A 26,818-nucleotide genomic window follows, 5' to 3' on the forward strand; every position below is an offset into this window, starting at 1 on the left:
AACCCTGGCTACCGAAAAACTCCCAATTATGGCATTAATAATGGAGCTCTACCATAAACGTACTGCAGCTTGGAAAGCAATTAAGATGGAGACAAATACGACAATTCTGGACTTTGTTGAGAAATTTTAGAACAAACTCTGTTTGTTAAAATTAATGGTAGGAGGCGGACTTTGAAATTTATTTACTAAAAGAGAAAAAAAATTAACCACGTGACCGTAACGCCTCCTGTAGCTAGGGGAAGTCCCTTTCCGCGGGCATGAAATATTGAAGAGAAAATATCTCATCAATAATTCTCGTCACTCTGCTCGTATCTTTGGCCTGGAATGAGATTGTTCTTGCGGAAAAGTCTCAAGGTAACTTTTGGAACGAAGACATTTGGAGGAAAGATGGGCAAGGAGCAATATGTTGTCTCGTATGCGGATATCGAGAAAGCTTGGACGCGCGTGCAGTCGAAAGTGCACTGCACGCCTATGTTCGAATGTTCGCATTTAAACAATCTAGCTGGAAGGAATCTGTATTTGAAAGCAGAAAATATGCAGAAAACTGGTTCGTTTAAAATCAGAGGTGCAATTAATGCTGTGGCTGCTTTGTGTGAAAACACAAAATCAAATGCATGCGTTGTGACCCACAGCAGTGGAAACCATGGTCAGGCTTTGGCCAAAGCTGCACAGCTTTCTAACATTCCTTCATACATAGTTATGCCTAGAAATGCACCGCAGTGTAAAATTGAAGCAGTGAAAGGTTATGGTGGAAATGTCGTACTTTGCGAACCCACAGAGCAAGGCAGGGCTGACAAATGTGTTGAAGTCCACAATGACATGGGTGGGAATATTATCCATGCCAGCCAAACCCCTGAAGTGATAGCAGGCCAAGGCACTATGGCCATAGAAATGTTAAAACAAAACCCAGATTTGGATGCGATTATAGCGCCTGTTGGTGGCGGTGGCATGATAAGTGGGATTGCCATGGCTGCCAAACAACTTAAACCATCCATCAAAATTTATGCGGCTGAACCTGAAATTGCAAACGATTGCTATTTGTCCAAACAAAATGGTTACCGTACACCACTAGCAACTACCCCAAAAACCATTGCAGATGGTGTTAAAGTGAATATTGGTGAAAATACATGGCCCATTATAAGGGATTTTGTTGATGACGTTATATTGGTGAGTGAGGATAAAATACTGGAAGCAATGAAGTTAGTTTGGGAGAGATGTAAACTGGTAATTGAACCCACTTCTGGTCTGGGAGTTGCCGCTGTTATCGGGGAGAAATTTTCTTCTGCCAAAAACTGTGATGAAAGTGTCAAAAATGTTGGAATTGTTTTGTGTGGTGGAAATGTTGATTTGAATGCTGTTGCCAATTTTTTTTAGTGTCCTGATTTTATGGTACATGTAAATATGTTTTGAATGATATGTAGTACACTTAGAGTTTATATGATCAAAATGATTTTATCGTAATTTTTGTTTCTAACTTCTCCACCTAATATTTTTAAATTAATTGGTGCAATTGTACTCACGTCTTTTGTTGAAGAAATGCACAGAATGTTGCTGTCTTGTTTCTGACCACAATCTAAAAGTTTCCCATTAACTCACCAGATACCACAATATTTGCAAAAGCTGTCGATTGTTTATCCAAACACTTTCATAAATTGCTTAAAAATCAAAACATAGATTTTGTGTATACCAACCCGCATTACATAAAGATGTTTGAAACAAACAATTACAAAACATGAATAAACTTGAATGAAATATTACTACAACAACATCAGTGGGTCACAACTAGCCTGTCTTGAAATAATCTTGAACAAATATATTGTAACAAAATATAATTGGACCATGGTCAAATATGTGCTGGAAAGCACATGTAATCAGTGGAGAGCATTGTTCATTATGGAAGGGTTGTAGATTAAAGTGAAAAACCTGGTCTTCCTGTTTGTCAGTTTGGCGCCGCCCAGTGGCACAAATGAAACGATTACTAGTCGTATTTTCAATGTACGTGTATAAAGGGGGTCTAGTGTATAAGTATCATCGTCATGTTTCAACATTGGTCAAGCAGAAAACCTAATGGGATTCGTGGTAAGGATATCCTGGGTTCAATTCCCGGTGTGGTCAAAAAAGTTCTAGTTGCACACCTGAAATACATGCGGTAAACACTGGAACAAATTTATCACAACTACCCTCATGCAACCCCTTTTGTGTAACTCCTGCGAACCTCAGAGATCGTGACGTCATAACTTTTGCAGCATCGCACCATGACATCATAATAACCGATAGCAGCCTCTTGCGCAACATAACCCAATGATGTCTTCGTGAAGCATAGCATGTCCTGATGAGAACCTATTTTGTCTAAACTCAACCCCGAAATATGTTCCCCAATGACTTAATGGCCAATTGTCTTCCGTCAATCTGAACCAACGTCCTGTTTACCAGTTAGCGACGTTGCGTCATTGTTTATAGATACCCTGTATCCTTGTTCTTGTATTATATTATCTCAAGCGTTACATAACATCACTTGACAGAACCGACCAATCAGCTCCTAGTACAGGGAGCATAAAAAACCAAGTGTGTTTTTGTAAATTTATTTCATCTCGGAATCAACATTCTTTTTTGGAATTACTATTCTGATCGAAACAGCTTGATGACATTCTATTGAAATCAATGCTATGTGCCTTTGTGCCAATGTTCTACAAGCGGAGCCTGTTGGCATTTAAGAACACACTGTTCATCTGGAGAACTTTGGATACCTGAGAGTATGAGTAGAAGAGACAGAGCAAATCAGGACAAACATATCTATTGAGACTCATGCGCCAGCGTCATTGAGGCATCGTTAAACCTGTATAATCTTATTACATAAGTTTATACGTTTATGACATACAGTCTGGTAACTACATCTGCCGATGCATCAACTTTCGACTCAGTCAGTGGGAATATTCCAATGCTTAACATTTTGTGTTCTACCTTGAAAACCCACCAAACCTTCAAACAAATACGAATTAACAGATGAAATCTTCATCCGCAACAGAGATAAACAATCACATGCGTAAACGGAATTAATTGTGAACATATTTTCTTATCCTTAAGCAAAACACGTATTTTTTATCATAATTTTTCACTAATTTAATCTCTTGAATAATTTCTAATAAAATGTATTTAACACAACCTTTTTACTACAGGAATCATCTTTAGTATTAAAAAACTATGAAACGATTCAAATCTTCTTCTTGGAACAAAGGAATCAGTTGGAAGAAAACAGGCGAAAGGTAAACATTCTTCTGCTTCATAAAATCTCAACTGTTTATTTAAATATAAGTTAAATCACAACATTTACGAACGAAGCCATCCCGGGCAGCCTTATAAGAGGGGGAGCACCAGGTCACGTCCGATTATTTCTTTTTCTCAAATGCCATAATTTTGGGTATCAAAAGACGACAAAAAATATCTCAAAACAAGTTGCCAATTACGTTGCTTATATTCCAAGGTCATCACAGCAAGCTGGAATGGACACAAAAAAACGAATCGACTCCACAACTTCTAACAAGTATTGCATAACATTCCAAGATGTCAATCAGGCGTCCCACCGAATCAAGGACTTCATAAACTACACCCCAGTTATTCGATGCTCCACCTTGGATCGTATCTCGGGAAGGAAACTTTTCCTCAAAGCCGAAAACTTGCAGAAAACCGGAAGTTTCAAGTACAGAGGGGCCGTGAACGCTGTGGCTTTGTTAAAAGAAAACTTACAGGGAAGAAGGAACGTTAAGTTGGTGACTCACAGCTGCGGAAATCACGGACAAGCTTTGAGCAAAGCGTGCCACGTGTTCGGTTTGACCTTGGACGTTGTCGTGCCCTTTAATGCCTCGAAGTGCAAAAAAGAAGCAGTTCGAAATTATGGCGGGAATGTGGTCGAGTGTGAAGCGACACCTGGCGGAAGGATGCGGAAAGTGCAAGAGATTTGTTCCAAAGATAACGCTCTGCTCATCCACCCAACTACTTGCCCGGATTTAATTGCGGGGCACGGGACAATGGCCATAGAAATGTTACAAGAAAATCCTGATTTGGATGCGATTATAGCGCCTGTTGGTGGCGGTGGCATGATAAGTGGGATCGCCATCGCTGCCAAACAACTTAAACCATCCATCAAAATTTATGCGGCTGAACCTGAAAACGCAAATGATTGTTATTTGTCCAAACGAAACGGTTATCGTACGTTATTACAGAATATGCCTGCTACCATAGCCGATGGAGTTAGGGTGAACATATATGAAAATACATGGCCCATTATAAGGGATTTTGTTGATGACGTTATATTGGTGAGTGAGGATAAAATACTGGAAGCAATGAAGTTAGTTTGGGAGAGATGTAAACTGGTAATTGAACCCACTTCTGGTCTGGGAGTTGCCGCTGTTATCGGGGAGAAATTTTCTTCTGCCAAAAACTGTGATGGAAGTGTAAAAAATGTTGGAATTGTTTTGTGTGGAGGAAATGTTGACGGAGAAACGATTTTAGGGTTATTTTGACATATTTGTATTTAATTTTTAATGTTATTTCATATTATTGTGTTCATGTTACGTTTATTTGCGATTGTGCTGCAAACGCGCTAAATGTTCCCATTAATGATATGTTTATGTTTGCGTTTACAAATAAGCACTTTGAAACAACCCGTAGAAGTATAGCGGCAATGGTTGTTTTTATATGTTCTGAATATTGCGAATTACGTTTTGTACGTGTGTGGTGTGAGTTTAAAAACATACTTTAATAAAAATAATTAATTAAAGGAAATCTTGAACTTGAACGAATGCGTTTTTTTCTTCTGTAGCCCACTTTATGTGTTTGTTGGCTTTCTCAGCGATCATGCAGAAATCATAAATCTAAAAAAACTAGTTATTAAGTCAATTCAATATAAAGAGTAACTTCAGTATGTTGTCAAGCTTTTTCAGACATTTAACCTTGTCTGTGTAGTCTATGCAATGTGGTATTACTGGAATTTTAATAGTAAATACCATATATGGTTACAGTTCTTCTTTAGTAAAACTATAGTAAAACTTCTTGCTCTTTGTCAAATTTCAGTTGCCATGTTTCCTTCATAATAGGTTTGTTCCGAAGTTTAGTTTTCTTGTAAAAATAAACATCAAAAAACATGTCAGGGTCTGATTCTGACGGAGAGAATGTTTCCAACGATCTTGTTGGTTTTATGTTTGGGAATATCGATAAACATGGAAACCTGGAAAATGATGTTTTTGATGAGGTGGGAAATTTGCACAAATTTAACCAAATTTATGTAAAGTGTTTCCATAATAAACAACAGTGGGTTTGGTTGTATTGGCAAAAAAATAGTGAAAATCTATATTGGTCTATCAAAATTCTATAAGGGTGCTGCTAAAAAACGACAACCAGACTTTGCCATCAAAATTCTGCTTGTATTTTTACTCCTCCATTGTCCACTGTTTACCTAAAACTGTTGAAATACACATGATCTGGACAATATGGAATAAAAATGTACTTGGCTCTGGTCGCAGATCTGCAATAGTTAAAATGTATTTGAACATATTTATGTTAAGTTTATCCCAAATAAATATAAATATTTCTGTAGAAATTTCCATTTTAACGTTTTTATCTGTTTTTCATGAAAGAAATCAAAGTCTCACCTGATGCAGTTGACAACACTGGCAGGGTTGGGGGATTTTGTGAGTCAGATCACAAAAGAGGACGGAACAAGAAAGCAGAAAGGAAATATTAATGGTGAGCAACATTGGTTTTGACAACGTAACATAGATTTGTCACACACTGATTAATTTGTGGTATAGATTCCAGAGTGGAGGCAGCCCCTGATGCTGTGGATTATTCAAACATTGAAGAACTTGCAGAGGAGAGCGATATTTCTGCTGACTTAAAAGCTCTGTCTTCACATTTTAAACGAGGTTAAAGACTTTCTATTGCATGTATGAACTTGATACAAAGATAATTAAAATAATTATTGTAACCAAACCTTTTGCCAGAACATTTCTTGTTTAATTTACAATCAAATGTTGAGATGTTGTAACCCTCTTATTTTTACATTCTTTCCTACTTTTTTGATAATTTTAGTTTCATGTTCAGCAGATAACGATAGTGATGATGATTATGATGAGGAGGAAATGCCAGAAAAATCCTCGCACAATTCCAGTCAGTCATCAAATAATCGGTGTGGATATAATTAATATTTGTAATTGTTTCAAGCTTGTATAAAAACTTTGTGGTGTCAGATCCCAGCACAAATCTGATAATCGTCACAAAACTGGAGGTGACGGTGACTTTATATTGCCTTCCATTGTTTCCCACTCTCATCGATATTCTGGATCTTCCCCTGAAAGAAAACAATCTTCAGATATGGAAAGGCATCGGGCCGAAGGAAAATCTGATAGAAAGAAAACAGGTGACTTAAATTATGGTGCCATGTAAAAATGTTGGAAAAATTTTTTGGGAAAAAAATATTTGTACTTGAGGGGTTTTGTTTTTCTTTTGTTGCCTTATTTTTTGTGTGTTTAGTTTCATGAAAACTGTATTGATGTCATATCATATAGCTGTGTTCATGGGGTGGCTTAAAAACAGCACATAATGATAAACCTTTTAATAATTAATATACCCAGACTACATTTATTATCGTATGTGTGATATTGTTAGGAGGAATGTCAAAGCAAGAAAGAAGGAAAAGACGAAAAGAAAAAATTCTTCAGCAACAGCAACAATCCGAAGAGGAAATAATATTTAACCAGAAATACAAAGAACTTGAAGAAAAAATTAACAAAAAAGATATTTGTGAAATATTTCCTGAATTCAGACCAAACCAGGTGAATATACTGATTTTTTCATGTATAATATTGATCATATTATAATAACTATCAAACCAGATGTTATTTTGATGTAGAACCTTTTAAAAAAAAAGATATCACAATAAAAGTTCAGCATGGTTGCATTAAGTTGTTGAATATTTAATCTTTCAGGTTTTACGATTCCTGCGATTGTTTGGAGGACAAAAAGCGACCTCCCTTCCCAACATTTGGAGGAATTGTAGAAAACGTAAGAAGAAAAAAAGACCTCAGAATGGAGCGGAAGCAACGTTGGATCAGCCAAAGGAGTCGAGCAAGTGGTTGGAACCATGGACGGCTCCTCCTCTTCCAGTTCCTCCTCCTGAACTCTGCTTATCAGATGAGGAGGTAAATCTGCTGTAAACATTCCTGTAGATTCAACCCCCTAAGGAAGTTGGTTAAAATGTAAAACTAATATGTTATAATGAACAATTTAAATTATTAGAAAGAAACAGAAAACTATTTCACTTTTATAAAGATTTTTGCAAAAGAAGTTCATGTAATAATAAAATTATTGCCAGAAGAGTCGTATTGCAACTAGAAAGTAATTACGTTTACAAATTGCTGACTGATATTTGTTGTAAAATTTTTTCAACAAACTTACTCTTTGTTTGCAAATCCTTTGTATAAAAATGTAAAAATTCCTAATTGCAACTGCTCTCACTTTTAGTTTGCAATGCTGAAACCTATCAAGACGAAAAAATCCAGCAACCAGCTCGGAGGTGGGAATTCTCTCAATGCAAAGTCAAAGATTCCAGAGTGGCGTTACGGTCCAGCGGCTTTGTGGTATGACATGTTGGGAGTTCCTGAAACCGGGGAGGGTTTCGACTATGGATTTAAACTAAAAAGTTCCGAGGTGAGATTGTGTTAAGTGAGTTAATCCTCGCACAGGCTAAAGTGAGGTGACTACAACAATGGGTTAATTCTCACAGAACTGTTTGTTGTGGTGTTTGAACTAGCAAAACAGACCGACTAATTTTTGCCATGTTTGTTGCAAGAAAGTAAAAATCCAAATCTTCATTTTCAAATTTATGATACTCCTGATGAGTCAGTTCTAAAGTGTTCTCATATACTTTTGTAGGATGGAAGCAAAGCTGTTGCCGAGAAGAAGATCACAAACGATCCAAGTTTTCCAACTCCCGAGCATTTCTACATGGTTTCCCAAGTTCGGTGGGAGGACGACATTATCTGGAATGCAGACGATGTTAGATATAAAGTAGGAAAGGTAAACATGGTGCATGGCTGTAATTTATATCGGATTAATGAAACCTTTTATTTGTCACAGAGCATCCAAACCACACCAGATTCTGATGAGAAATATAAGCTCAGGGTAAGATCAGTTGGCATTTGTTTCACTTTGAGCTTTTATCCCATTCTTGTGTGTGGAAATGCTTTGTTTAAATTTTCATTATGTTTATCTTAACAAATTTATGTTTTGTGTTTAATGTTGTCCCAGGTTGATCGAGCAGCACAAGCAGGATGGGTTCCAACCAGCACCCAACGTACAGCTCTACCACACAGCACTGCCATCCCTACCCGAGAACCAATCACACTCGCTATAGAGAAACCATCAGGTATTGTTGTGTTACACCAGGAACATTGCAAGTTTCTAATTACTTTTTATATCCTTGTGCTATTGCAGCTATCTGATAAATTTATGAGTATTACCCGACCAGGTCTGGATACAGAAAATTGGTCAATATCTGGCTGGCTATCCGACATACATACTGATTTTTATTTATGTTCAATAAAAATACAAAAAAATGCAATACTGAAGTGCCACATTTTTTATAGATTGCAATGCATTCTCAATCTGTGTTACTTAAGCATCTTTTATTTTTAACATTAAAGCACTTTAATTTATTTCCAGTTACTCAAAACAACTCAATCTTTCCCATTGATAATTACGAGTTGATTTACGGTAACTGGGAGAAGGATATTATATGGGACGACCAGAACATGGATTTCATACCTTCACCGACAACTTTCAAGTTTGATCCGAACGATGAAAATATTATCCTGGGAATTCCTGATGAACCAAAACCTTGGTGAGAATCCAGCATTTATTCCTTGGTTGTGGTAAAGTGAAAGAAATGGAGACAAAAATATTTAGAAATTCTGCATTATTAATGCTGGGTGTCAATTTGTTTATAATATAAAATAACAGTAATTTTGTGTCAAACAGTGAAGTTGACTCGAAGGACACCAAAAAAGAGAATCAGAAGAAATCGAAACTTAAAGGTAAAAAAATCAATAGAAGTTAAGAAATTTTAAATTCATTCCAAATTTTTTTAAAAGGTAAAGATCAGAGTAAAGATGAGAATGATTCGCTGAGCAAGAAGGACACGTGGAACCTCTCAAACGATCATTTCTATGATCCAAAACAATCTGCCACAAGCGGTCTCGCCATAGGTTTGATGAGCAGTGTGTTGCAGGTATGTACTAAATATGATTGATGTTTTTTCTGTACATAGGAGATCGTTAAAATTAGTGATAATATTAAAAGCCATACCAGCATGTCTTCACTTTTATTGGTTGGACTCCAAATATTTTTTGGGGGAATGTCTGTAAAGTTAAATAGATTTTTTTGATAAAATATTTTCAACTAGAATTGTAACAAAATTTATAATTCCCCAGCATTCAAACCCAGCAATGGAGTTACAGCAAATGTTTTTCCCAACTTTCTTGAATCAATCTCAACTTCAAAGTTTCCACCGTCCAATATTCAGACGATACCAACACGGTCCGATGGCAAAACCTGGTTTCCACCAAGTTCATTGCGTCATGAAATACTTGAGAAAAAAGTAGGTTCATGATGTATTTGTGTCTACTATCCCCTTTGTAGGGTGTTTCCAGTTATAAAATGAATTTTGCCAATGATTTATTTATATTGTGCTGTTGTCACTCCCAGACATAATGTAATTGCAAAAAACTGTCATAATCAATCTTAGAACCTAAACACAAATCCATGTTTAATTGTGCCAGAAGGATCTAGGTTCTTTGAAATTTATGTTTAGAAAGCATGTATGTCTTAAGCAAAGTGGAGCCAATAATATGAATTGTGTGAGCTGCAGACAGATGGCCACTGTTTCAACCTAAAAGGCCTCAGCTGCACTGATGAGACCTTAGGTCGAAACAGTGGCCATCTGTCTGCAGCATGTATGTCTTGCCATGCATTTACTAAATAAATTCTTGGCATGTCCATAGAAATAATAAAAAGTAAGGTTGTATTTTTATCCAGGGCAAAACAAAGGGAGCAGGAGAGAGCAGCATCTGGTGGAGGTGAAGTCTTCTTCATGAGGAAACCGGAGGATTTATCGGCTCTTGATGGTCATCTCATCCTAGCGGAATATGGAGAGGAATATCCTCCTCTCTTATCACAAGTTGGGATGGCTTTGAAGGTCAAGAATTACCACAAGAGGGTGAGTTTCACGACAACAACAACAGTAACCGTCCAAGTAAAGTAGGTCAGATACAACGGAAAGATCATCTGTTCACACAAATATTAGTGTTATCGGTTTCAATACTTGAATTGCTAAAAAAAGTACATTTGTTTTACGATTTAATATTGTATTTCAGAAACCTGACAAGGATTCCGACCCCTCCCGTTACCGATACGGGGAAACTGTTTATTCTCACTCTTCTCCGTTCCTTGGAACTTTAGCCCCGGGTCAGTCTTTGCAGGCGTTCGAATGCAACATGTACAGAGCCCCGATATACGAACACAGATCCAGCAGCAACGACTTCTTGATCGTCAGGACGAGACACAGGTGCAGTCTCACAACTTTCTCCCTCTGTCAAACTTAACAGAACATAGATATCATATATAACTGACCAGTGTTCATTCACCACCGCCCACAAATACTTCAGCAATGTTGATTTGAATACGGAAAGCCAAAACTGAGATGCTGTTCAATGACATTTGGCTTTCCCTTATTCAAAGTAACCTGCCCCAAGTATTTTGAACCTAAGTAGCCATGCAACTTATTAAGCAGACGTTTCAAACACTGCTGTGTTCATTATCAGTGCTAATTAGAATGATTTGCAGCAAGGTGTGGTGTTTGAAACTTCTGCTTTGGTGGCATGAGTAGCAAATTAGCTTTGGCTTTTATATTCAAACTTGTTAACTCCCAAGTATTTTAACCAAAGTAGTTATTCCTCGTATTTCAGTCTTTTCATCCGCCATGTTCCGTCCATCTTCACGGTTGGACAACTCTGTCCCCTCATCGAGGTTCCAGGTCCAAACTCCAAGAAAGCAACCAACCACATCCGGGACTTTCTGCAGGTAAAATTCACTGCGACCAAACCACGTGTTTCAAGAAAAAACTTTCGTTGATGAAATTTTCTTGACACAATTTGTTGAAAAAATTTGTTAGTTTCGAAATTATGTAGAAATAAGTTGGATTCACGTGTTCTTTATTCGTTGAAGGTTTTTATTTTCCTTCACAAGTTATACAAAGTATTGTTAGGTTCCGAAAGTTTTATTTGATTCACATATTTTTTGTGCATATACATTAAAAATATGTAAATATACACAAACAAACAAAAAATGCATTCGTTTCAAACCAACTTAATATTTTGATTGGTTCAAGGTTTTCATTTATCGATTGTTCGCTAAAAGTCGGGAGAAACCAAAGAAAATACGAATGGAGGAAGTGAAGAAAGCGTTTCCGAATCACTCGGAAAGCAGCATCCGGAAACGACTCAAACTTTGTGCTGATTTTCATCGAACTGGTTCGTTTGTTTCACTCGACTTACCTTGAAACAATGATCATAGTGACGTAATAGTGACTTTCTAAATCTTGCTGCTTCTAATATTCATGTATAAAAGTCTTGTAAAGAAATATTAAACTTGTGTATTCCCGACGAATTAAAATACATGACTAACTCGTTTTTTTTAACTTTCCTTTCATGTGAACTCGTTTTAAACATTGTCAGGTCAGGACAGCAACTGGTGGGTTGTGAAGAAGGATTTCCGTTTACCGACGGAAGAAGAAATGAGGGCGATGGTTTCTCCCGAGCAAAGTTGTGCTTTCTACAGGTGAAAACCATACACTTATCAATTACTTGCGCAGTGGGGCGATCCAGCCTTGCTATGCGTAAGCATGGCATTACTTCTGCCTATCAATTACTGTACTTTGTTCGTTCTCAAGTGAAATGCAGAGAGAGAAATCCCCGGTCAACTTTTTTTCAGGGACTTTTCATCAAATATTATTTTTATACAACAGATCCATCTGCAGCTAGCCAACAAATTCGACAGTTTTAATATAAAAAGCATTGGTCGCTTGCCATGCACAAGATCTTATTTCTTTCCTCTCATACATATATCTGTTATCGCCAATTCAAATAGAATTTATCCTTCCTTTAAGTTCACTAGTTGAGGATAAGTGATTTTTTGACTGAGGTTTAAAACTTATAGCAGTAAAAATTGGTGAAGTTATTCCACATGTTACATCCACAGTATGGTAGCGGCCGAACAGAGGTTGAAGGATGCAGGTTACGGTGAGAAGACGATGTTGATCCAACCTGAGGAGGATAATGAAGAGGAACATCAGATGAAGGTAGGAGGAAACTGATGAGATTATTATTCCAACATCTTCTTTGTTCCATGCTTTGTACCGTGTGGTGTCCTGGTGTTCAATGTATGTGGTTGAGAACGGGTTCCACCATACCAGTGTTTTCCCAACCTGTGCGTCATTTGAAGGTTTTTTTGGTCGAAATCCCAAACTTACTCAAGTGTACGGCTTTCCTCTGGGTCACAAATGGTTTTTAAAGTCACCGTTTTAAGAACAACGTGAAGAAATTTCAACTAAGTTTTTGTTTTTCTTCAGGTTGACGAGGAAGTTTTGAACGCTCCATGGAACACAACCCGAGCCTTCATCTCCGCTCTGAAGGGGAAATGTTTGTTGCAGGTTTGTTGATAAGTTTTACTATTTCTATGTTAAAAAGTTAACCCACATTTTATCCTAGGTTACAGGACCTGCTGATCCAACTGGATGCGAGGAAGGTTTTTCTTACGTTAAAGTTCCGATGAAACCACAGCAGCCAAAGGTGAGTTGGGATTTTGTTCAGGCAAATTTAGTGTAAAGATGTGCAAGTTTGCTTGCTGTTCATTCTTTTCAAAACGATAAAAAAACGTTAATGTATTCAATGGAAGCGGTACTGACAATGCCTGCTAGCATTGGTGAAATATTTTATCGTTTGAAATTGTTGTAAAATAAACCGCGTGTTGGATGTGAAGGAAATAGTTGCAGAGAAATGTTGACTGAAACGAATACTGAGCGGTTCGACACTAAAGAACAGAAAGAAAAAGGCAAATAATCCGCTAAATCACACCCATGTTTTCGTGGACATAGCACATGCGTCACCAGTAGAAATGTTTAAACTTAGTGTTGGAATAAAAGTAATAAATTTACGGCAGCAGAAAACTTCATTTTGTTTCTCAGGCGGAATCTGCCCCAGCTCCTCCGAAGAAGTTGGTGACAGGAACAGATGCGGATTTAAGGAGGTTGTCTCTGTCCAACGCAAAACAACTCCTCAAGAAGTTTGGTGTCCCGGATGAAGAGGTGCGAGCTGATTTAAATACGTTTTGTTTTGTTGTAAAAACTTCACTTGCGACCTCTTTAGCAGGTTAAAACTTTCACGACACCTCGTGTTGGAGGTAACATTTAGATACTTTGTTGCAACATTTGATTACAATGAAACCACTGAAAACTCCCAATAGGGGCTAAGTTAACTCTGCTTTGTGTGACACTGTATTTTGCGTGAAATTATGGCGAACAACCCTCTTGCAGTGTCATGGGGTCCAGTTTGAATAGCGCTGTTGTATTTGATAAACTTTACCAACCGAGGTTTCACGGACAAAATAACTCGATCGAATTTGTAATTTTGTGTCTCAAAAATGGTCCCGATGCAATTCTTCCAACAAATACCACGAAATATTTCCTCACAGATTCGTAAGTTGTCGCGATGGGAGGTGATCGACGTCGTGAGGACAATGTCGACCGAACAAGCTCGCGCGGGTGAAGGCGGAATGAACAAATTTGCCCGGGGTCCAAGATTCTCTGTCGCCGAACACCAGGAAAGATATAAGGAGGAATGCCAGAGAATATTCGACCTTCAGAACAAGTAAGTTTGACCTTCAAACACGTGGTTTGGTTTGTGTTGATCGAGAATAGCCGACTTGTTACCTCAAGAAAGCTATTTCCGCGCCATGTAGTAAAGGCTTGTGAGATTACTTATGAATCTAGGCATAAAAACCTTCCACTTTCAACACTCTGGTCAGCTGACTACAGCTCCTGAATTGCAATCTAACTCGAAATTCGTTTCTAACTTGTCACCGATTAAAGTTAAAAATATTTAATAGCGGTAATACCTTCTGCTTGCCAGTCTCTCTCACACAGATACTAGCAAGTCATAAGATTCGCAGGTACAGCCATTACAGCCCAACTAGATCGGCCCCAATGCCTTGGTTGCTATGCCTGTGAACCTAATGATCGCGATACGATTACTGTGATACCAAGTAAGAACCTGCGCAATGAGGCGACCCTTCCAATCATGCCCTTGCATGAAACATTACTGCAAATACTAGCAATGTATTACAACGCTCGGTATCTGTTTATTACACAAAGGTAACGAATGAACAGAAACTCAACATTTCGTTGAGAGAAAACCGATTTATAACAATATTCGGAATGAGTTGAAATGTTTGAAATATTCGGATGTTTTCCACCATAAGCATGAACACACATTGCACAAAAACGAAACCACGAATTTACAAAATGTTTCATTCATAAAAAATGACAGGTGCTTTTATCAAAAGTCACTTTGCTGCCGAAATACAGCAAATTGTTATAGCACCAACTCCTATAAATTGTTGGACTTTCTGCTTTTACCACATTTCGTTGCATTATTTAATGTAGTTGGACACGAGTTGATACTGCAATGTATTAAGAGATAAAACCACACAAAATATCTAAGATCTAAAGGAAGAAAAAACAGCACAAAAATTGTTGTCACTTGTCATGTTGCAGAAAAGTTTGGTTTTTGGTGCACTTTCCATAAACCGGAAAAAAAGGAAATAATCTTTACGTGAACAACAAGGACAAGGTTTTTAATCTGTGTACTTTCAAACACAGAAGCTTTGTTGCCATTTTATTTTGCGAGCTACAAGAAAACCACTAGAAATATCCGCTAGGTGGGGTGAAGTATCTTCCCTTAAAAGTTGAGCAAGTTTGCGTTGGGTATCAGCACCCTTACAACGAGCACAATATCCAAAGCAAGTCCGAGGGCTGAGAATAACATAGCCCGGCATATGAACCCCGACAAACGATCAGATTTCAACCCTGGTGGTCTGTAACAAGTCAAACACAACGCCAGCCAACCTCCGACCACTCCACCGAGCAGGAAGAGAAGTTGAACCACAGCCTCTGATACCCTGGGCTGGCTGTTGAATGCGTGATATTTGTCCACTACAAATGTTAGGAAGGCGAATAGATTGGACATGAGGATCCAAGCAGCTGCCAGTGCGATCAACATGAGCATGGTGCGGTTGGGATCCTCTCTTGCTACTATGTGCATACACAACATACTGACCCCCATCATAATCATCCAGAACATTGTGAACACAATAACTTGACTGCAAGCCCCTGCGATCAATGATAATAGTTTTAAGAAAAACTTTCCGACATACATAAAACCATGCTGCTGTTCAGGCATGGTTAACCTATTAACTCACGGTAGAGAAATTATCGAAAAAAAATTACCTTTGGTCTATGTGAGTAAAAGTGGACAAATGGTGTTTACAGTTTACACCACGGTTTTATGAACTAACTTATATAAAACAGATAATGTTCACACAATAGGATATGAAGCACATGTTCGGTATTCGGTTCAACCTAATAACAATTGATCACTCAAACAAATTATCACAGAAAAATGTATTGAAGCAAGGAAACGGTTTCCACCCACCTGTAGGTCCAGCCCTCCCTCGTGTAACTCTCAACTTGTGCAATTCCACTTTCTCTGCGTCATGATCACTCGAACCATCGCTCAAATCCGCGTCATCAAATTCATCTTCGTTCACAAGTCGCATCGTGTCGTTATTCCTCGGCATTTTGCCACCGAATGCTTTATTACTTCCAACACTAGCAACGATCTATGACACGTTTATGATATTCCGCTACTTACAATCCTATATCCAGATTATCTAAAATTGTTGGTGTTTCCTACCGAAAGAAAAGAAATTATAGCTACCAAAAAATTTATAAATAGCCACGTTGACCAAAGTAATCATCTTAAATATACTAGTTCTTTAGCTTTGGCATTTAAAATAATACACTTGCTGGTATTTTGCAACTGAAAAGTATTTCTAAATTTATTAAAATTTTGCAGGAACTCAAACTCATTAATTAAAGGTGTTGCATTTAAACATTACTCTGTAGCTTCACCGCCATCTGCCATAAACTGCTGGTTTGGGGGGACATTCAAAATGTCAACAAAGTTCATAGAAATAAAATTCAAATTGAATCGCGTTTATGACAACAAACCCAAGCGAGTTGCAACATAGAGTGGCGCTGATAACAATGGAACCCTACAACATTGTGAGCCTGCTTTGACGAAAGCAACCTTTGCAAACGTGGCAGATTTAAGAATTTGTGCACCCACAAACCTCGCTTCAGTGAACCGAGACGTATCTCTTATTACCCAAAGTTTCAACTTGGTGCAGTTTCAATCAGCACTGAAGTGTACTGGGTCTATCTTTACCTTTTGTCTGCGTTTTTAGCTTCCTCTGTTTCTATTCAAAAATTTGCACTGCAAACCACAGTTACGTATCCTGTTCTCAGTTCTTTGTGCAAGTCTGAAGACTCTGCTGCACATCACTTAACCCTGGTACTGAGCGAACTACCTGTATTGTTTCCCAGGCTGGGTGGGAAACCAGCTTGTGTAAACACCCCGGAATATTTACCAAGAAGCAACACCGACTCTATCCGGGTGATAAAACTTTTGCCTACAAGCTTTCCTGCCTTGAATATACCGAACTACGTGGTATTAAAATAAGCTGGTTTGAAATATGTGTTTGACCCAATAACTGACCTTGTACTGTATGTTTCAACAGGTTAGTAGAGGTGTAAATTTAAACGTGTTTCCGTTGTAGAGTCGGGTTGGTGATCTTTTGTACTTTGCCCTGCACTGTCGAATTGTCTGGTGATGCTGCGTGATATATGTTGTTGTAAACCTTGTAGTTGCGCAATATCAGCATTTTATTATTTCGTTCAGCTGCCCTCAAGCTTTCTCACTTAATAAATGTTGGACATTTTTTTGTATCTGAATATGTTTATGAACCGAAACTTTACCTCCCGTATGGTTAGGCGCAGTATCCTGTACCAATCCGAAACCGTTTGTACAGTTTTACCAACAAGTTGAAGAAAAACCTCAAACTTATTCCTCCCTCACTGACACAAAACCGTGATGAAATTTCCTGGTCCAACACCTTGTGGAAACGACAGCTGTTCCGCAACCTTATCACGACTTTCCATTGCGCTAAGTAACAAACTTTCAACCTCAACTAAACGCTCGATAAGCGACGAAACTTTCGATTAGCTGAATGTGTTTGTACAGTAGGAGCGTGTCGTCTTGCTTGAGCGAAGCCGACTTTTGTGTTCTTATTGTTCACGTTTCCACTTTTTCCCAGTGTTCGCCGACCTTTTGTGAGGGGTTCAACCGGTTAAAACCAAGCCTTGATCAACTTCCTATTCAACTTATTAACTTTACTCTACTCATGCATATGCAAAGACACTTTAATATCAATCCTCATTACTATGTTGGTAAAAACAGCCAATTACATCTCCATGACAACTACCATACTACACAAATCACTGCAGTATGGTTTAAGCTCCTGTTACTAACGTTATCTCAACTCTTTCTTACTTATTTTCCCTGTTTTATGACGTAACATTCCTTCAACAATGCCCATTGAAACTTCAAGAACGCATCACTTGTACATCGTTGGTAAACAGCTGCGCGGTCAAAAGATCTTGTTTCAGCGAAACACAGGTGATATTAAGTCGAAAGGCCAGACCCGTATCCATTTACATACGTTGTATTTGCGTGTTAATTTATAACTGTCGGTTGCCAGTGGATGATTTTAAAATGCCACAAACTGAGCAAACCCCAACACGCCTTAAAAACAAACAGCAGTCTGTCTAGCCACGTGGTCAAGTACACGATATAATTATATGTGCGTGTCTCGCTCAAGCAATTGCAACCCTTGCATGCAATTATTTTGATTGTAGAGAATTTGTAAGGAGTTTAACGTTGCAAAATATACTCTAGTTCAAAGACGATCAATTATTGCATTACGTGCGCGTGGCTTTGTTGCATAAACATAAGTTGAAGATTTCTTCACATAATACCAACAATAAAGAAGCAAACATCCAAATAAGCTCACAATTACTTTAATACAGCTCACTATAACTTTGTCTATTATTTATCTGGTGCTCACAAAAAATCTCTGTGCTTTTCATTCAAATATTGATCTTAATATTGACACTCCCCAAATGAGCGTGGTTATATTATTAAATTAACATTTGACGCCATTGGGTTTGAGTACAATCAAATAACTGGCACTAATCCTTGAAAAGGCCTGAAGTTGTAGTTAATAGCTTGCATTTTCTTCCCAAACTATTTCTAAAAAAACACAAATTCCTTCATTGTTTTCAATCAAACTGTATTCCTATAATTTCCATCAAACTGTAAAACCCCCTCCACCAGCCGTGATATCAGCCACCACCACAACAACCGTCGTTATTTTCCAACAAACACGTAAATCATTTCGCTGGTTTCCCCTGCTGACGTCACAGAAGATCCGACCAGTTCACTAAATTCCACCCAACACAAAGAAGTCAACTCTCTCATTTCTCAGCCGCCGCATATCTACCCCCTCTCACCCCCCGAACGTGCCAGGTCTGACTCAAGTCAAAACACATGGCTGCCGCTCGTCACGCTCCACTACCTCCCGGTAAACACACTCTGGTTTATTCGTCGAAATCCGCATTGTCAGAATGGGGAGATTTATGTTGAGTGCGAATATAATTAGAGAAAATACCCGAGCCGGTTCTTGAAAATTACAACAACACATCCCCGTAAGTTTAATGATGTTGTTGTTATGCTCAGGAACCACTCCAAGTAACCGTTATTCAAAAAGAAAAAATGGAATAACCTCACAGCTAACACTTCTTCAGGTTTTTCGCAATTAATTAAACAAGTTTACAAATAATAAAACACAAAACTATAGTTTTCGTTCCATTGCAAGTTTAGCCCCACTTAAGCTCAAACTAGCTCAGAAAACATCATACCACCTTTCTGTATTCGTCTGAAGCGAACGAGGCAGACGCACGGTGACCGAACAAAGCGAGACGAATTCGATTTTTTGGTTAAACCCTGTCTGACTATTATCAATAACATTGTTGGTTGTCGATAACCTTCTATCCCAACCCTCTTAACCCATGCCAACACTAGAATGTAATGTGATTTACCTTCGATCTCGTCTGCCATGTTAGTCGCGGTTATCGCCTGTGTCACGTACCACGGTTTGATGCATGTTGCGCATTGTAGGTTGGTCTACAGACTGCTGCATTGTTTGTTGTTTATATAAAACTATCTTTTCGAGGTTAACGAAGGTGGTCCATGGAATTCCAGTGACAAACTTTTGTTTCTCGCTCACTTTGTATTCATGTTTCCCACTGAACATGTACATGAGTATTTATACAAAAACCCACCACACAATCAACTATGACATAGTTAGTCAGTTGGTTGCATTTCAACTAAATTAAAAATCACAACGGATGTAATCCTTGCTGTACAGCAGGTCATACGCTAAAAGTTGGGCCAAATAAAACTGATATTGTCCACAGCTTGCGACTACTCAACCTTCAAACAGTTGCCAACCAAGCAATCTGTCACCCCTAATTTAAATGCAGGAAGTTTGTCCATAAGCTATCACGTGACTGTAAGAGAAATACCGTAAATTTTACACTGATTCCTGGCTACCAACTGACTTGCAAATTCTACCCCACTTGTTTTCCAATGTTTGACGTTTAAACGACCCGAGGCAATCTACTGGAATTGTTTTAACTTTGCACAAGCTCTGAGGTCGAATGCACGCTGGTGCGCCACACACCAAATATCCACTACATTCGCACACTTACAAGTTCTTACCTAACCTCCCACTAAACAAAGGTGCAACGTAACCAAGTCACATACAAACCTATACCGACATTTAAATCCCTTTGTCCTGTCATTATGTGGATATAGAACTGTCCACTGACAGCAGCCACGCTAATACCAGCAACAGCAGCAGGTTTTAGGGGAAGTCGGGATTGTCATCGATATCCGTTCTATCTCTCACACTACATAACAGCTCCAACCCAATATTGATGAATTGCAGCCTTCCTTTATCTCTTCCACTGTTTTTGTTACGTCATAATCGCCTGTGTTCGTTGATTTATCCACGTGGGCATTGTGATTTGGAATTAGATTTTTGTACAGGCAATTATGTTTTTATTCCAAATCTTTTCTACACATTTGCAACTACTCAAAATATATGGGTTTGGAGTTGAACGCCTGAAATCAACGACAAGTTATTGAATTTATCACAGTGATTTTTCTCAACAATCGAATTAGATTTTGTTCCCACTAAGACCTTTATACCTCGCATGTTATGTTTAACCACTTTCTCCAAGCATGACCTGACGTTATTGACAGGACTGGGAATATTCACCATATGGTTTTAACACAGCACTATAATATGCGGCTAACCTCAATATCCTGACACGGTTGTGATGACGCATTTTGTTTGTGCCTAATTTCATTTTCACTGACGTGGGGAAATAGAGGTTTTTTTTACATTAGGACTAAAGTCATTAGGTTTACTGACTTCGTAAACCAGGCATCCTGCCAATAATGACATTGCATGAAAAGTTGCTGCGTGTTTAGAATAAAAAGAAAAAACTCCTTGGTAAGATTCACAATGCAGTTTCGCAAATTCTTTTAAAGCAACTTTCAGTTTTGGAAAACCGGCGATTCTGAATGTTTAATCACTAGATATGAATGAAATGTATTTGATTGTGTTCCCTGTGTTAGTTCTTGTTTTAAGACAACTTTTATCTTTCAGGGTTTTGTCTTCACATGAAATTCTATCCACGGATGAAGATAGCAGCTCAGCCGATGACTCCGACTTTGAGGAAATGGGAAAAAATATTGAGAATCTCCTCAGCAACAAGAAGTCCTCAGTACAGGTTTGTCCGATTCATCTTACCGATCCCCTCCGTTACCATGGCAACTTGTTGTGACCACCAGATGTCGCTGGAGAAGGAGGAGCAGGAGAGGAAGGAGTTGTTGAAGATGGTGAGGGAGGATAAAAGTTCCGACTCCCTCTCCAGGAGCAGCATCGGGATCGGAAGATCAACATCCTCCACATCACTGAAGAAGGATAAGGAGGACGACACAGCATCCATATCAAGCCTGTCTTCATTGGTCAGTTCAACGTTTGCTGTCGGGAGAATGTTATGTGCGACCCAAGTAGTTTAGAACACCCGTGTATTTTGATTTTACGTTTTAGTGTAGTCGTCACTTGTGCTGACTTCACTCATGAAACTATAGGGCCATTATGATTGCTTTATTAATAGTCCGTCGAACTTTTATACCAATTCTTATAACTAAAAAAGGCTTTCATCAGGCGCATACAGTTAGTGCTGGGTTTTGGACGGGAAAAACTTTTTTAATTTCTTCCCATTGTAAATTTTCCAGGTTGGGCGATGTCTGAAAATTCACCGAAGATTTCGAGGTGACGACGGCACGGAATATGTGAGAGTTGAAACTGTGAGGAAACCTGAAGTTATCGACGCTTACGTCCGGATAAGGTCGTCCAAGGTTGGTGTGACGTCATCTATAAATTATCTACACACCTCATTTACACTCGAACTAACAAGTCATAAAAATCATATGACATGTTCCTCCCGTGAAACAATGGTTCTTAAACTGTGCCTTGCGTCGTTTCGAGTGTCCATGGACGTCGCGTAACAAAATTTAAACAAAACATTTGGCTCAATTGGATGCAAATAAAAAGTTAATTCTACCTTCTGCGAATGAAAATTGTAAACATAGGAATACATCGACCTGGTAGATTTTGTTGGTGAGTTGAATCTTTCAACGGGAAGTTACATGCGATGAAGTTTTGGATCCATTGTCTTAAAAAGTCGGTAGTTGTCAAAATAAGTTGGTCTGAATATAAAAACGCATAACTTACTTTCACTTTTCTTCAACCATTTCTCACAACCTCCCTCCATAGAACGAAGATGTGATCAAGAAGTTCATGCTGATGGATGAACAACATCGGGAAGAGATGAGGAGGGAGAAGAGGAGGATTCAGGAGCAACTGAGGAGGATTAAACGGAATCAGGAGAAGGATAAGATCAACCAGGATCGTGAGAGGAAGAAAGAGAAAGATCGGAAGAGCAAGGATGTGAAGGTGGACAACCTCAAAGGATCGGTGAGTGAAGTTTGAGGATGGTTGAGTGTGAAAGCTGGGGGGACTTTTTGGCTAATGGTTCACATGTGCAGTTTGAAAATAATTTCCTGGACAACTTGAAAGATAATTTTTTTTCACAAAACTTTGAAACAAAATCTTTGTAACGAAAACTGGAGTTAATTGTTGGTCGTTAAATTCCACAGGATGCATCTTTTTATTTCGTATATCTCATATACATATGATCTAAAAGCAAATATTTACTCATTAGGTAGTAAAACTCCATATAAATGATTAATGTTTGAATTTAGTACCGGTCTACAATATTACAATTTGAACAACTTCATCCACAGCAAATGAAATGTGGAGCTTGTGGCCAACTTGGTCACATGAGGACCAACCGATATTGTCCGATGTACAACCGATCCGGATCCTTCTCTGATCGTCCAGTTGCTCTTACTGAGGAGCAGGAGGAGGACATGGAGAGGAAGATGATAACAGACTCCCAGGATCTCATCAAAGTTGAAGGAACCAAGATCACTTTGTCCAAGGATCTCATCAAGAAGTAAGAGACGAATCTTGTTCACTATGAACCTGGCGGCACTGTTGGGTTAAGCTTCTGCTTGGCCACAGTGTTTCCACCCTGGTTGGTTTTCGGCTGGTTAAACCTAGTTTGGTATCCAATGGTTGATGATGGTTGTATAGTCACAACAAGTGGAAGTCTTGCCGGCTATTTAGCTGATAAGATTGTTGCAAATCACACCGAAGCTGCACTGATGAGACCATTCGTGGCTTTGTCTGCAGCTTATATTAAAGAACCTTGTCTGATTTGTTGTTGGGAAACAAGCGATCGTGGCAAAAACGGCCAATAAAGACCCATAAGTTTCCAAATACTTTCAAATCTAAAATATCCCAAGCATTAATGTGCAATAAATACTCGCTGTTTTGAAAAATAATAATTTCATTGAAAACCTGATTTAAAATATTTCTTCCCCAGTGCTGAGGTTGTTCGGCGGAAATCCCTCGTTCTGAAATTCCAGAAACCAGAAAACCTCCCCCCCTCCCCCTCGCCCGCCAACCTGGCTTCGCTGAGAAAGAAACGAAAATATCAGGTGATAATCTCATGTTGATGTCGGCGAGACTGTTAAAGAAGAAATTGACGTTTTGGCAAAACTAGTCTTATGTTTATTAAACATCCCCCCCATGGTACGGAGTAAGCGAACATTTGGATAAATGAAGTTAACATTTCTTGGCGAATCGATTCGAGTGTTCAAAGTTTATTGTTTTCCTAAAATGTTTTATTATTACGTCACAAACAGGGATCTGTGACGCATTGCGATTATTTGACGAGAATCGCGAAGAAGAAAGAGCGTAGAAGAGCTGACCCCAAGGTGACCTTGTCCACACTGCTTGAAAACATCCTTAATGGAATCCGGGATTTACCCGAGGTGAGTGGTGACAGAGGTGGAGGTGATGATGTTGAACTCCAACCCCATGTATTGTTTCAGACTCTTCCGTTCCAATGTCCCGTCAACCCGAGGTTGGTGAAGGATTATTACAAGATTATTGAGAAACCGATGGATTTGCAGGTGAGGATGCAGACTCCACATAAGTTTATATTTAAACATAAACTTTATTTTACGACATGGCTGCAAACAACATTTATATTAACTTATTTTGGCCCTAAGATTTGTCTAGGCTGCTGTTTCCAGAGTAATTTTTTTTAATTATGACGTAATAGACGATGCGCGAGAACATTCGAAAACACACTTACTTATCGCGAGCCGACTTTCGGGAACACATCGATCTTATTGTTCACAATTCTCGAATATACAACGGTCATGACAACCAACTTACAAGGACGGCCCAGCATATGATCGAATATACAGATAAACAATTCAAGGTAAGGATCACGACCTTGAACAAACAGTTGTATCAGTGAAAGGATTCTATAACTGTTCTCCTGAGCAGTCCGAAAAAACTTTTTACATTGAATTGTAACTTGCATAAAAATGCTTGTCTGTTGCCTGTTGCATCGTTACTGGCTGAGACACACCATATACCGATGCATAATTACATTAACCCCCCTTCTAACCCAACCCCACCAAACAGGTGATGGAGGACAAACTGATGAGGTTGGAGAAGGCGATTAATCCTTTGCTTGACGATGATGATCAAGTTGCATTCAGCTTCATACTCGATAATATCCTCACACAGAAGATGATGGTCGTACCTGACGTAAGCGTGACGTCACTACACATTATGTAGCAAGTGATAATAATACTGAGACTCAAATGTGTATTACGTCACTCTCTAACTGGACAATGACGTCAATCTTAGTATTTATCAACTGAATGACGTCAACTATTTGCAGTCGTGGCCTTTCCATAATCCAGTGAACAAGAAGTTCGTCCCTGATTATTACGCAGTCGTTCAACGACCCATGGACCTCGGTACCATCAGGAAAAACGTCCTCAAACATCTTTACCAGAACAGGTTGGACTCGAATTATCACCGAACCGATTACTTGAAACGCCACCACGTCAATGTTAACCCCCCATGTTGACCTTGGCAGAGGTCAGTTCATGGAACACGTGGAGTTGATTCTGAGCAACAGTTCAAAGTTCAACGGAGCCGATTCAACTTTCACCGAAACCGCCAGAAAAATCGTCAACATTTGTCGGGAATCACTCGACCAGAACGACGAACACCTCACACAACTCGAAAACGATATCGCTGCAGCGAAGAAAGCAGCCGAAGCTGAAGCCGCAGACATCGATGACGTCACGCTTCCGTCATCAGGGGTACGATAATGTCATTATAAACTTTATTGATCATTCAGTCAATACAAGATTGACGTAAAAAAATATTTGACAAACTTTGTTCGATGCAGGGATTGGACGACGACCTTCTGGATGAAGATAGCAACATGTCCTACGCCGATGAAAAAATGGTGAGTACCTTGTTATGTGACGTAACAAACACAATATGACGCTGTGTATTGTGACGTAGGCGGGAGAGTCGGACGTGGATGTTGAGACGATGAACGAAGATACCTCGGATAATGTGGACGACCAACTTAAGATGGTTAGTTGCTTGTTGGACGTCTGGTTGTATATTTCAGTTGGTTGCTGGGTTGTTATACGAACATCTTTACACAGGCATTCCGAGGTGTGACGTCATCATCCGGTGACGCAGTGCATCCCAGCAAGAGTCGTTTGTTGGAAGATCTCCTGATGTCGGATGGTGAGATGAGTGGGACGGAAGAAAGTGAGGATGAGGGAGATAATCCGTTCGCTAGAAGTAAGTACCCGCGGTGGGATTCGAACCCGCTCAGTTGTTACCCACATCTTATTACGCAGGATCGGATAGTGACGTAACAGATGACGCCCGGGAAGATAGTTTACAAGCCCCGCCCGCAAGTGCGCTCCTATTGGCTGCGGCGAACAATGACGGAGGTAAAGTTGCCATTAATATTCAATCATCTCAAAAAATTAAACCAACTTTACCAACAGACGCCGACTCGGTCCACAACGCTGTGACGTCATACTTGGACGAAGCTTTAAGTAACGCGAATGCCGACGCCGCAGCGCCACCCACCGACAAAACCCCCGCTCCGCCCCGGACCCCGGGAAAATCCCGCGCGGGGTTGTCCCTCAGTTCGGAGGGTGAAGACAGTGACCCGGTTGGGGGTGAAAGTGGGGGTAGTTTTGTGTCTGTTGGTGGGGAGGTTGTGAGCGATAGTGACCTCTCCGACGACTGAGGTTACTCCAGGTCGGGTTAACTCCGTGTCATATCGAGGTTATTTCGGGTTCATACGTATTCAGTTAGCGATGCTGGTTTTGATTTGCAAGCCGGTTATTTGCATATCTGGGTTGGCTTATTTGCATGTAAGTTTCTCGATGAAAGAGAATTGCCAGTAGGATGTTGTTGGATTTGAGTTGAGCAATTTCGAACAACGAATGATGTTTTTTTCCTTTCTGCCAGAATTGATTCTTGTGTAAATGTGATTGAATACAAATTTTTGCCAAGCAAATGAATATGTTTTGGTGAATGTAGGAAATATTACAGACTTGGAACAGAATAATCATCTTAATAAACTACCAGAATCACATGGTTTTTAAAACTGCACCAAACGAATCCGGTGTATTTCTCAAAATACAAGGGTTGCAAGCTTCTTAGACTTTTTTTAGTTAAATATTACATTTTGAGAAGGTATTTGCTTTAATAGTCTTTCAAACCACCCCCAGGCAAGCTTGCAAAGTGTGTGTTTGGGCGCTTGAAAATCGTGCACTGAACTGCATTCACACGCAATGTTCGAATTCCCCATTCAATCGAAGGAAGTGGGGTTTACTCGGTAGTGACGTCATGGTGGTAGGAAGGTGAAATTTTCAATAGATTGCTGGTGTTTTAGTCGAGTTTAGTGATCCCACAAGTTGGGCCA

The 26,818-nt window shown here is 39.2% G+C and overlaps 3 protein-coding genes and 1 pseudogene across 3 annotated transcripts; 3 read left to right on the forward strand and 1 right to left on the reverse strand.

The window, feature by feature from the left end:
• Positions 1-266: 266 nt before the first annotated feature.
• LOC145911375 (serine racemase-like) lies at positions 267-1,742 on the forward strand. The gene has a single exon (XM_082998694.1). It carries the CDS (start codon positions 325-327, stop codon positions 1,372-1,374), a length of 1,050 nt encoding a protein of 349 aa, XP_082854820.1. The 5' UTR covers positions 267-324; the 3' UTR covers positions 1,375-1,742.
• A 1,758-nt stretch (positions 1,743-3,500) lies between these two features.
• Positions 3,501-4,520, forward strand: LOC145910673 (serine racemase pseudogene; annotated as a pseudogene).
• A 554-nt stretch (positions 4,521-5,074) lies between these two features.
• Positions 5,075-26,404, forward strand: LOC145911360 (transcription initiation factor TFIID subunit 1-like). The gene is made up of 42 exons (XM_082998681.1): positions 5,075-5,248; positions 5,634-5,742; positions 5,808-5,921; positions 6,100-6,184; positions 6,246-6,415; positions 6,664-6,830; positions 6,984-7,196; positions 7,519-7,704; positions 7,930-8,073; positions 8,134-8,178; positions 8,305-8,422; positions 8,719-8,896; positions 9,034-9,089; positions 9,147-9,283; positions 9,486-9,652; positions 10,090-10,270; positions 10,428-10,618; positions 11,019-11,133; positions 11,441-11,582; positions 11,787-11,889; positions 12,310-12,409; positions 12,680-12,760; positions 12,819-12,899; positions 13,295-13,414; positions 13,801-13,976; positions 21,022-21,145; positions 21,207-21,383; positions 21,657-21,779; positions 22,198-22,398; positions 22,728-22,939; positions 23,372-23,486; positions 23,694-23,822; positions 23,883-23,963; positions 24,116-24,277; positions 24,487-24,612; positions 24,749-24,870; positions 24,950-25,178; positions 25,268-25,327; positions 25,387-25,461; positions 25,536-25,677; positions 25,737-25,832; positions 25,890-26,404. The coding sequence occupies exons 1-42, from the start codon at positions 5,141-5,143 to the stop codon at positions 26,135-26,137; spliced, it is 5,709 nt and encodes a 1,902-aa protein (XP_082854807.1). The 5' UTR covers positions 5,075-5,140; the 3' UTR covers positions 26,138-26,404.
• Positions 14,988-16,071, reverse strand: LOC145911621 (uncharacterized). Its single transcript, XM_082999019.1, has 2 exons — positions 15,819-16,071; positions 14,988-15,496 (listed from the first exon to the last, which is right to left on the reverse strand). Exons 1-2 carry the CDS (start codon positions 15,961-15,963, stop codon positions 15,066-15,068), a joined length of 576 nt encoding a protein of 191 aa, XP_082855145.1. The 5' UTR covers positions 15,964-16,071; the 3' UTR covers positions 14,988-15,065.
• Positions 26,405-26,818: the final 414 nt, after the last annotated feature.

This window comes from Ascidia mentula, chromosome 8 (genome assembly GCF_947561715.1).
Source record: "Ascidia mentula chromosome 8, kaAscMent1.1, whole genome shotgun sequence".
Taxonomy (NCBI): Eukaryota; Metazoa; Chordata; class Ascidiacea; order Phlebobranchia; family Ascidiidae; genus Ascidia; species Ascidia mentula.